Here is an 11,377-nt window from a genome sequence, read left to right as displayed (position 1 = left end):
CACTGTGAAAAATGCACTGTGTGTCGGAGAAATGTTTCTTTTTGCGTAAATAATTATCAGTATTTTGATCACAGCATTCGAAATAGTGGTCCAAATATGGAATGTCATACCTCGTTGAGTTCGTAATTAAATTTCCAATTGAACTGTGTTTTCAAAAAAAAATGCAATTTTTTTTAATTTTTTTTGCAATTTTCGATGATGTTACCCCTTACAAAATATGCGAAAATTTGGCCAAAAATTATTTTGACAATGTCGGTCAAAAAGTGATTTGGTTGGTTAGTATTGGTAAATAGGAGTACAAAAGTGAAATTCTTTTAACTTTCTGACCATTTTTAGCCAAGTTATTCCGAAAATTCCAATCGTAAATATTGAAATTTTGGCGAAAATCGCTTTTCTGTTATTTTGCGACTATAAATATCAGTATTTTGATCAGAACTTTTGAAATATTGGTCCGAATATGGAATGTCATACCTCGTTGAGCTCGTAATTAAATTTCCTATCGAACTGTGTTTTCAAAAATAATTTTTTTTTTTTTTCAAATTTTTTGCAATTTTTGATGATGTTACCCCTTACAAAAAATGCGAAAATTTGGCCAAAAATTATTTTGACATTGTCGGTCAAAAAGTGATTTGGTTGGTTAGTATTGGTAATTAGGGGTACAAAAATGTAATTCCTTTAACTTTCTGACCATTTTTAGCCAAGTTATACCGAAAATACCAATCGTAAATATTGAAATTTTGGCGAAAATCGATTTTCTGTTTTTTTGCTTAAATAATTATCAGTATTTTGATCACAGCATTCGAATATGGAATGTCATACTTCACTTTGGCCAAAAATGCAGCTGACAAAATGCTGCTGAAGAATAAAGCAATCAAAAAAGTTCAAGTAATAAAAGATCTCTTGATTTGGGTGGTACTCTATAGTCTAGGTCAACGCTTTATTAACACAAGAAAATTAACGTAGCAAATCCTTAAACACTAACGAAATCCCTACAGCTCATTCCTACTCGTGGTGCGAGTAGTGCTCATAGTGCTCCGAGTGGTGCACCGGCTCCTCGTAGTGGCCGTGCTCGTGGTGCGACTCGCTGTGGTTTTCGAGGACCAGTCCGTGGTTGTGGTTGTGCTCGGTCTTCGGGTGCAGGATCTTTAGCTTCTGCTTGGTGCCGCCGATCTCGATGGGCTTCTTCACCAGGTGCTGGTCCTCCTTCTTGATGTAGACGGGCACGGCGTGGTAGTGGTGGAACTTGACGCTCTGGTGCGAGGTGGCGTGCTTGTGGTCCACCTCGTGGTGCAGCTCCGTCTCCTCGTGCTCCGGCTCGTACTTGACGTGGTGCTCCGGCTCGTGGTGCTCATGATGTTCGTGGTGCTCGTACTCCTCGTGGCCCTGGTGGTAGTCGTGGATCTTCAGCGCTCCACTCACGGCCAGCAGTGCCAGGCAGGGAATCTGCAGGAGTAAGTAATGCGATCAATGCGGTATTCCATTTGATATTTGCCAATTGAAGTAACAGCATTTTTAAAGAATTAACTTAAGCGTATTGTATAAAATCCTTTCGAAAATTTTCGACTTTTTGAATTCGTACCGTACTACACGCTTTTTGCTACTTAAAATGTAATGTAAAATACTCTGAGTCTACAAAATTAGGAAGTTTTTATTGGGCTTTTTTGTTTGAAAACTTCCATTCCATAAAAGGAATCTATTGTTTTAAAATATTTCTAGTTTCGGTTCTTACAGCCAACTTAAGCATGGTTTTCTGGATGGTTTTGTATCACACACTGAGGCACAATCAAAAAATATTCAAAACTGTAGTCCGTTACGCGAAGTGCTCCTCTTGGCAGTGGCAAACTGAATGTGGCTCTGCGTTCGGGACCAGATTCGATTTATACCCGGTTTGGGCCAAAGCCAACCTGTAGCTGTAGCTACATAGTTGTGGCAAGCGAAATGTGAAATGTGCAACAGCAGCCACAATGGCAACACACGGCAACGAACTTCAGTCTGTTGTTGTAATTTATGACCGCTGCCTGCCACAATTGTTTGGAAAATTTGGAAAATAGGTGCGTGCGATAGTGGTTCAATTAAAGCGGATTACGTATACGGCATGTGGCCTTTGCTGCGGCGGCGGCCAGTTTCCTGCGCAGGAGAAACCAAAACCCGTTGTCAATCAACGGGTTAACAACCATTCAGCTGGAAAACCAGTCGCCGTTGAAAATTCGATGCAAGTGCAAGGCGATTATACGGTCATAGATATAGAAATGGAAAAACTCACAAAACGGGAAGAGAGGTTCATTGGAATAGATCAATAGATGATGACCCTCGAATTCTGGCCTTTATCAATAGTGATAGCTGCTCCTGAATCCCCAGGATAAACCAGTTATCGAAGCTATCAGTCTTGCCCATCGTTGCCCCAATCCTGACGATTGCCACCGATAGACAACTCTCCGATTGCGCTCGTCAGCTCGCTGGATGGGCCAATCCCTGATGATTAATGATGGGCGAATGATGGATTCAGATGAAGAGAAGGGCTTTTCGCAATCTCCAATGCAAGCTGCACGCTGCAAGTGCCGGGTGAAAGGTGCGTCCACTCCGATCGATAAACGAACGGAGTAGCAATTAAAATGCAGTACATTACCATTAGATAATGACTTCGGCGGCAGGTTAACGACTCCACTTGGGAAGCTCGCGAATTGTATAGCCCAAAACCCAATTCGTTCCGAATGCCACAATATACGTACAACTTGGAGCGATTTAGTGGGTTAGTGTGCTCTGGGCGGGCACGAAATGGCGCTGTGCACTGTGTGCACATATAATCGATTTGAAAAGTAAAAGTAAACTGCTTTCCCAGTCGCACGATTTGCATAACAGCCACAACGCCACCCCACTCCAGTCTGCAAAGCCCATGTCCGACATGCGCCCGACATGTCGAGCAGTTTTAATTATCAATCTGGCGAAAAATCTCCTTATATAACGCCCAAATCGACAGGAAGCGTCGCCTGCCCAGTCTGCAACTCAAAATCAAAGGAACAGCGCCTTTGCTCCGTCCATCGGCTCAGGAATCCAGTAAAGGTTTGGTTCCCAGTACTGTGATTAGGGGGCTTAGTGAAGCAGACTACTAACTTATCATATCATAAATCATATTATGGGGTTCCTATGTTCGAAGTTTTCGAAGTTTTCGGCTTCTTTCGAAGATGCTGCGTGCATCACTGGTTTCGAAACAATCGATAGATGGCGCGCTTGCGCAGGCCTAACTGTACATCAAGGCGTTCGCGGATTACGCTTTTCGAGATCTGCGCACTCGAGATGGAACTGGGCGACTCCAAGCTGCGTGCGGTACGGGTGCTGGGACAGGGTACCTTTGGCCGGGTGTTCCTCTGCCATCAGAACGAGGTGCGCGGGCAGCCGGACAGGAAGGTGTGCGTGAAGCGGATCATCGTCCGGAATCCCAAGACAGAGCTGGGTCTGATCAAGGAAGAGGTGTACATCATCTCGCAGCTGCGCCATCCGCACATCGTCGAGTTCCTCCGCTCCTTCAGCCACGCTGGCACGGTGAACATCGTGATGGAGTACGTGCCCAACGGAACCTTGAGAGATGTCATCCAGCAGCTGCCTCCGGGCACTGGGGGTGTCCGTCAGGAGCGGCTGTTGCGCTACTTCCGCGACATGGTAGTGGGGCTCGAGTACCTGCACATTCGCTGCGTCATCCACCGGGACATCAAGCCGGAGAACATGCTCCTCGACGCCAACGACCGCGTCAAGATCGCCGACTTCGGAATCGCGAACGTACATGCGCCCAGCACCCAACTACAGGCGGGCATGGGTACGCCCATGTACATGGCCCCGGAGGCGATGTCTAGCCAGGGCAGGGTGGACTTCAAGTCGGACGTGTGGTCGCTGGGGCTGGTCCTCTACGAGCTATGCCTCGGACGCAGCCCCTTTGCCGCGTTTCTCGACAAGAACGCCACCCCTGCCATACTGCAGACTGTAGTCCAGACGCTGGTCCGTCCCCGGCTCGACTGCCAGCTCATCCGGCGTCTCTACGATCCGGTGTGGGCGCAGGTTTGCGAACTGATGGTCGTCTACGAGCAGGAGCGCCGTATCTGCCTGCCGGACATCTTTCACCTCGACGCCGCAATGACTGTGACTCTCTACCAGCAATACTTCAGCTACAGCTACTAACCGAGGCCAATGGTCAGCTGAGCTGCGTGGGAAAACCTCAACAAATATTTTATAAGAATTAGGCTAGCTTAAGTTTTGTGTGCCCTTTCCTTCATTTTTCCAAAACAGTCTCACTCAATGTCATAAACGTAGTCTTTAATTTACATCTTTCTACCTATTGTACATTAATCCTCTAAAGCTTCTGGCCCTGCTGTTGCAGCTGGATCTTACGCTTCAGACTCTTGACCAGGGCGTTCTGCTCCAGCTGCTGTTTACTCCGCTTAGGGGCTACCTGCTCATCCCCATCCGCATCTCCGTTGGCAGCGCCGCCCTCCGTTTGCTCCTTCCTGCGCTTTAACTTCTCGCCGATGATCTGCTGCATGCCCTTGGTGGCCTTGTAGTGGGAGTGGGTGGGGTCGATGTTGAACTCGTGCGACTTGTAGACGGCCTTGAAGCGGTTATCGTTCAGGTTCACTTGGAAGTCATCGTCCAGCTTCTCCGAATTCTGCGGCTGGTTTTTCGATTTCTTCAACTGCTGACGACGCTTTCGCTTCGAACCGCTCGCTTCTTGCTCTTCCTTCTTGAGGATTTTGGTCAGGCTAAAGTGCTGCTTCTCGTCGCGTCCATCTCCATCGTCCAGCAGTAGCTCCAACTCCTTCTCCTGCTGCTTCGCCTCGACATCCTCCTCTCCATCGGTTTTTCCCTTCTTCTTTTTTTTCTTCTTGTCCTGCTTCGTCTTTGGAGGAGCGTAGTCCCCATTGGCGAACTCTTCGGCGAAGTAGGCGTCGTTCAAATCGATGCCATCGGGCACCATGGAATCGTCGCTGTCCTCACCGAGATCTCCTCCCTTGGCTTCGATCTGGCGCTGCCGGCGCTGCTCCTTGCGCTGCTTGTTCTTCTCGCTGCGTTTCTGGATCACCTTCTCGATGGGCGTGAGCTCCGCCTGGGCTTCCTGCTCTGGCTTTTCATCTTCGTGCTGGGGCTCCACGTTCCAGGTCATTTCCATTTCGTACTTCTGCTCCTTCTCCTGCTTTTCCTGCTCCAGGATGTCGGCCAGCAAGTTTTTGTAGGCGGCAATGCGTTCTTGCTTAGAAGGCTTCTTAGGCTTGCTTTTTTGCGGGTCCTCTGAAAGCGCCTCTTGAGGTTTCTCCTCTGCCGGGGACTCCTCCTCCTCAGAATCCTCTTCCTCACTGCTGTACGCTACTATCTGGCGCAGCTCCTTGTCCGTAAGCTTGTCAACCTGCCCGCTGGAGAGTTTGTCGCCCAGCTCACGTCGGTCCAGCGCCGTCTCGTCCCAGGTTAGATCCACCTTGGCCTGCTGCAGCGCCGTGGTGGTGAACTGGCGCGGTTTATAGCTGCTGGCATCCGGCAGCTCGAAGCATTCATCCGACGGCGCGTCCTCCTCGAACGAGGTGTCGTCGGGGATGAAGCGCAAGTCCACGCGGGTGGCGGAGCTCTCGTACTCAATGCCATCGCACTCCTTGTAAACTTTGTCGGCGGTGTCTATGCTGTCGCACTCCACAACAGCGTAGTAGTAGCGAAGGCGGTTTAGCTGGTACTGACGCAGCTTCTCCATGTGGTAGTCCTCCCCCTCTTCGGCATCGCTGTCCTGCTGGCGCACCAGCTCCTCATCGGAGTCATCTTCTTGCTCCTTGTGCTCCACCAGTTCCTTTGGACCGTGCACTTCCTCCTCGGCCATGCGCGCCTTTCCGAACTCTGAGGGGTATATCTTGACACTGAGGATACTGCCGCCGGGCGGCAGGAAGGAGCTGAGCATGACCATCAGATCCTCGGCTCGGATGCGGTCCCAGTCCATGTTGCACACAGCCAGGCGGTGGGTGCTCTCCTCGGTGTGCTCGGCATCGTTGTCCAGCTCACCCCACACGTGATCTATCTGCAGTTCCGGACCCTCATCCTCATCGTCGCTGTCCTCGTCAGAGGAGGAGTCGGTAAACAGGCGGCCTTCTCCGCGGGCGTAGTCTATTTCTGGGTTGGTCAGGCGCTCGCGAAGACTCTGTGACACCTCGGAACTATCGCTCTCCAAGGCATCGTTGCCCAGGTCATCCTCCTCCTTCTCCAAGTTGGCAATGGCCCGCTCCTCGGCGCGCCGCTCCTGTTGCTCCGCTTCCGCCTCAGAGTCGCGATCGGGAACGGAATCCTTTTTGACTTCCTCTTCGTCGCTGCTGCTCTCATTCTCGTCCAGTTCATAGAACTTCCTGAGGTCCTCGGCATTGCTCTTGTTGACCGGACGGCCGTACTTGTCCACGGTGTACTTCACCTTGAACTTGTCGTCCGTGAACATGCCCTGGAAACGCTTGTCGATTTTGACCTTTCGCTGCACCTTGGGAACACCGCGAAATCGGGGATCGGACAGGAGGTGCTGGAACCGAGAGTCCTTCCAGATGCCGTTCTCCGAGTCGGCGACGCCAGCTGCCTTCCCCATGTTGGCCTGGGAGGACGTGGATGCCTCCTCCTTCGCCGTCGTCTTGGCCAGCTTCCCTGACTTGTCCTTCTTCTTGGCCATTTTCAACGGAGCCCAGTAAAATACAAACAAAAACCCAAGCACGTGCGGTGCGGCGGTTTGGTTATCGATATCCCAGCTGAGGGAACGATAGAACTTAGAAGCAGATAGACCGCCTATCGTCTAACGCATATCGCAGCCCACCGAAAAGTCATCGATGACGACTTCTTGTAGTTTACCAATAAGCAAGTGTTTTTATTTAACTTTTTGAGAGTTTACGGAGTCCGGTTACAGTTACACAAGTCCGACCAAGAAGATGCCCGCCGTTTCCCGCTCCGGCCGCCAGTGAGTCCAATCCAGCGCCTCCAGCGGATCTGCGATCTTTAGAGGATTCTCCACTGGCTGCCTGCGTGGATGTGCTCGCACTTGGATATTTGGAGATTGGATGTTTGGGTGCAGCAGTGGGACAGCGCAACGCCAAGAAATAGCAATCAGTTAATTGCCGCGATTACGCCCGAATAGTCGTCTGATAACTCGTGAGAACCACACAACGCAAAAACTGCTCACTCCACGGGAGCAGCAGCAACAACAAGAAACAACTGCCAATAGCGGTAACGGTACGGGGAAAGCGGAGCAGAGCGGAGCGGAGATGACTAATAGCTCGGAGGGCAATGGCAACGGGGGCCGACGCACTGTCGACTGGCAGAGATTCGGACTTGGCGGTGACGAAGATGGAGATGTGGCGGTGACTAGTTTTCGCCAGCGGACCAACAACAACACTGGCGGATTCGTAGATCTGGGTAACGAGTACACGTATGCGGCTGGTGGCCACCATGCATCCGGGGCCAATGAGATCTTTGCGGGCGAGCAGGGCGACAAGCCATGGTAAGTGAATCAGGCAACCATTCTGGCCAGGATCCTAAGCCTTTTACTCAACAGGTGGCGCTCGAACTTCTTCATCTCTCAGCCCGTTCTATTCGGCACCTGGGACGGAGTGTTTACCTCCTGTCTGATCAATGTGTTTGGAGTGATCGTCTTTCTGCGATCCGGATGGATCGTGGCCCAGGCGGGCATTCTGAACGCGGTGTTGATCATCTTCTGCACGGTGGTCATAGCTCTTGTCAGCGTTCTCTCGGCAATCGGTATCTGCGAGCGGTGCCGTGTGGAAAGCGGCGGCGTCTACTTTCTCATAGCCCACACCCTGGGTTCCCGCTTCGGAGGCGCCCTGGGATTGCTCTACTGCTTTGGCCAGGCTGTGGGATGCGCCCTGAACGTAATGGGATTTGGCGAATCAATGGCTGGACTAGTGGGACTCGAGGGCAGCAAGTGGGCCATCCGCGGGTTCGCTACGGCAGCGGTGCTCCTGCTAGGCTGCATCAACGTGGCCGGCGTCAAGTGGGTCATCAAGCTTCAGTTTATACTGCTCATGATACTGCTGATCTCGGCGCTGGACTTCATGGTGGGCAGCTTCACTAGTGAGGCCAGTGAGTGTTGAACATTGATTATTTTAATGGGCTATGTTATCTAAGATCCATAACTAATGACTTTTTAAGTAGATTTATAATAATCTGTCGAATTTGGTTGAATTATGGTTCGAAATGAGCTTCAAAGATTTAATGATAACCAGTAATTAATCGGGCTTCCTTTACAGGTGGCGGCTTTAATGGCTGGGCGAGCGGAAACTTCGTGGAAAACCTATGGCCAAAGTACGACGACGGCTACTCCTGGTTCCGTGTGTTTGGCGTCTTCTTTCCCACCGTCACCGGAGTGCTCTCGGGCATCAACATGAGCGGCGACTTGCGCGCGCCGTCCACGGACATCCCCAACGGCACCCTGGCCGCCTTTGGAACCTCGTAAGGATTACCCACCTCCCTGGTCACGAGTACCATTTGACATCCGATTAACTTGCAGCACGTTCCTGTACTTGGTGTTCGTGCTGTTTTTGGGGGCCACCTGCCAACGAAGCTTCCTGTATACTGACTACATGATCTCCGTCAAGGTGTCTGCCGTGCATTTCCTGCTGTTGGCCGGCATTTACGTGTCCAGCATGTCCTCCTGCCTCGGTGCCATGTACGGTACCCCGCGCGTCCTCCAGAGTATCGCCAAAGAGAGCGTCATTCCGGGCATCGATATCCTGGGAAAGGGTGTAAGTACCAATTGTTAATGGGATGAGATACTTAAAAACATCACTGGACCCCAGGAAACGATAAACAATAACGAACTGACTTTTTCGAATTCTTCGCTAGCGTGGTCCCAACAAAGTGCCTTTATACGCAATGGCCATCGTGGCCCTAGTCACCGTCACCTTTATTATCGTGGGCGACATCAACTTCCTGGCGCCGATCGTGACCATGCCCTTCCTGCTCACGTATGCCTGCATCGACTACGCCTACTTTGCGCTGGCCCAGACCTTCGACATTCAGGAGCAGCGCGAGGAGCGTTTCCGCATCCAAGCATCGAGTCCTAGCTACGAGACGCGTCGTTACGGCAGTGTTTCGGATACAGGCAACGACCTGGACTTGCTGTTCCCCGATCGGGTGCGCCACAAGAACCTACAGAGTCCACAGAACTCGCCGCTGCACCAAACAGTTCCCCTGGAGTTTGACAACGAGGGTCCCAGCACCTCCAACCAGGCGCAGTCCTCGAATTCTTCAGACCGGAGAATCGAGCACGAGGCGGACACCACACTGGCCGTCGAGCAGGCGGTCGTGCAGGCCGGCGCCGAACAGGAACAGGACCAAGCCGACGATGCCGAACCGATAGCCCCAATCCGCCCGCCCATCCACTCCAAGACGAAAAATTGGTACTCGGGCTACTGCAATCGCTGGGCCTCGCTGCTGGGGGTACGTTTGCACAAAGGAGACGACGCTTCCCCGGGATGCTTCATTAGGTATACTTATTTTTGACCCCACTTCCCTTGCAGGCCTTCACCAAACTGCTGGTCATGCTGCTTGTCAACTGGTACTACGCCCTCACCTGCTTCCTGGTGGTGTTCGTCGTATGGTTCTACGTGGGCACAGCCAATCCGGCCGTGAAGCCAGGCCTCACTGCGGAGTTTAACTTCTTCGCCTGGCTGAAGAGCGTCATATTCCGGTGCTTCGGGTGAGTTCGATGTCCGTTTCTGTTTCTGAAGTTTCCAACTAAATGCCATCCCGCTTCTTTTGGTGCACAGCAAACGGATGAATGAGTACGAGCAGATAGTCGTCACACCCTCGTGTCCCGGCGTTGATCTCTCACCCACGCAGCTCAACGAGCAGAACGAGGACTTCCGTCCGCGGCCCAACTACCACCACTCGTCCGTCATTGAGGGTCGCCTTATCGATGACATCTAGATCCCGTCAAGGATCTACAATCCAGGTTCACCTGGGTGCGCGGCGGGCAACAGGGCAGGCGGCGTGGCTGTGGAAAGCAATAGTCGAGTGCATTTCTCTGCCGCCAAGCAGTACTGCGTTAAACTAAAGTGAAGTGAACTAAACTTAACCCTATGTGTGTTTGTAAATCTGTAAGAATGTGTTTGATGTATAGTTAGGATAGCGACAGCTGAGGTCACGATGGCAGTATTCCAAACTCGCTTTTAGTTTGTTTTGTTTTAAGAATTTTAAAGTCTGTGGCGCATTTTAATTGGGACTGTCCCATGATGTAGCGCGTAGATAAGAAAATGTTAATAGTATATTGTATACGTTTGTAACGACTTTTAGGTTTTTGCTAGTTATAAACTTTCGGAGGTCTGTCAAATCAAATCGTCCTACAGTTGTGGAGACTCCATTTTGACCACAGCTGCCTAGTCCGGCGTTTACCACCGTGTCCATCCACGCCCCGCCCACACGCACACACACACCCATCAGAGAACACTCACACAACAACTCAGAGCATTTTCTAATTATTAATTGTATTCTTAAGCTTCGCATTCTTTCGATGTGTTCCTTGCTCGCGTAGTTCTTTAACGATTACTCCTTAGTCGAGAGCACATAACTTGTTGCTAAATGGATATGTTTCCAGTGTTCCGCACACAAAACAGAGCGCATTTTGAGGAGACATATGTGATACTGAGATAATAAGTGAATAAGTGAACCAAAAACCAGAAACCAGAAATCAAACTCGATGATTTGGCGCCTTGCATTTAAGACGACTACACACACAGAAGAAAGCACAATGAAATTGTTACAGAACACAAGAACAAGCCACATAACACACAATACACAATACACAACACAGAAAACCTAAGCTAAGCTGTAATCCTGTATTACCATGTCGGTGGACAATAACAGTCCTAATTGATAATATATAAAACCTGTACCCACGTACACACTCGGCATAAGATATCAGCAATAACCGCACTATATACACCCAATATATGTATATATATCACTCGCATATATCCGATATATACACCTCACGTTGATTGACTAATGTAACCGACACAGGAGTGTGTTAGGAAGATGACTAACGTATATTTCAAAAATATACCCAATCGTGTCCCTTTTGTACGTGTTTAGCCTAATTAAACCTAGTTCTACGAAACCCGTTCATCCCACGGGAAACCCGCATGTAATAATAACAATAATAACACAATAACTGGGACGTGAAATAAAAACTTTATTAAATCACAGACTTTTGAGTTTGGCGCCAACTGGAGCAATCGATTAGTTTTCAGGGATGCATTAACTTCTTTGGCGGGACTGGCTTTGCCAAAATGTGTGCAATAAAGGTGCTTTCCTAAATGAAAGTGGAGCTAAAATGAGCTTAGCATGGCAAAATGATATGATT

The 11,377-nt window shown here is 50.0% G+C and overlaps 4 protein-coding genes across 5 annotated transcripts; 2 read left to right on the top strand and 2 right to left on the bottom strand.

Annotated features, from left to right (window-relative positions):
- Nucleotides 1-993: 993 nt before the first annotated feature.
- Nucleotides 994-3,091, bottom strand: LOC120455109 (histidine-rich glycoprotein). Of its 2 annotated transcripts, XM_039640997.1 has the most exons (3): nucleotides 2,627-2,697; nucleotides 2,264-2,549; nucleotides 994-1,443 (listed from the first exon to the last, which is right to left on the bottom strand). In XM_039640997.1, exons 2-3 carry the CDS (start codon nucleotides 2,282-2,284, stop codon nucleotides 1,003-1,005), a joined length of 462 nt encoding a protein of 153 aa, XP_039496931.1. In that variant the 5' UTR covers nucleotides 2,285-2,549; nucleotides 2,627-2,697; the 3' UTR covers nucleotides 994-1,002. The 2 variants fall into 2 exon arrangements, with proteins under 2 accessions (XP_039496931.1, XP_039496929.1); XM_039640995.1 differs by lacking the exon at nucleotides 2,264-2,549 and having other exon boundaries at nucleotides 2,627-3,091.
- Nucleotides 3,092-3,220: 129 nt separating this feature from the next.
- LOC120455108 (CBL-interacting protein kinase 25) lies at nucleotides 3,221-4,313 on the top strand. The gene has a single exon (XM_039640994.2). It carries the CDS (start codon nucleotides 3,295-3,297, stop codon nucleotides 4,168-4,170), a length of 876 nt encoding a protein of 291 aa, XP_039496928.2. The 5' UTR covers nucleotides 3,221-3,294; the 3' UTR covers nucleotides 4,171-4,313.
- On the bottom strand, nucleotides 4,285-6,757 carry LOC120455106 (ESF1 homolog). Its single transcript, XM_039640992.2, has one exon. The coding sequence runs from the start codon at nucleotides 6,671-6,673 to the stop codon at nucleotides 4,343-4,345; it is 2,331 nt and encodes a 776-aa protein (XP_039496926.1). The 5' UTR covers nucleotides 6,674-6,757; the 3' UTR covers nucleotides 4,285-4,342.
- Nucleotides 6,758-6,814: 57 nt separating this feature from the next.
- Nucleotides 6,815-11,219, top strand: LOC120455107 (solute carrier family 12 member 8). The gene is made up of 7 exons (XM_039640993.2): nucleotides 6,815-7,495; nucleotides 7,550-8,094; nucleotides 8,262-8,463; nucleotides 8,522-8,756; nucleotides 8,857-9,453; nucleotides 9,534-9,712; nucleotides 9,783-11,219. Exons 1-7 carry the CDS (start codon nucleotides 7,260-7,262, stop codon nucleotides 9,940-9,942), a joined length of 2,154 nt encoding a protein of 717 aa, XP_039496927.1. The 5' UTR covers nucleotides 6,815-7,259; the 3' UTR covers nucleotides 9,943-11,219.
- The last annotated feature ends 158 nt before the right edge of the window (nucleotides 11,220-11,377 follow it).

Source organism: Drosophila santomea, chromosome X (assembly GCF_016746245.2).
Source record: "Drosophila santomea strain STO CAGO 1482 chromosome X, Prin_Dsan_1.1, whole genome shotgun sequence".
NCBI lineage: Eukaryota > Metazoa > Arthropoda > Insecta > Diptera > Drosophilidae > Drosophila > Drosophila santomea.
This window is presented reverse-complemented; position numbering and strand designations above follow the sequence as displayed.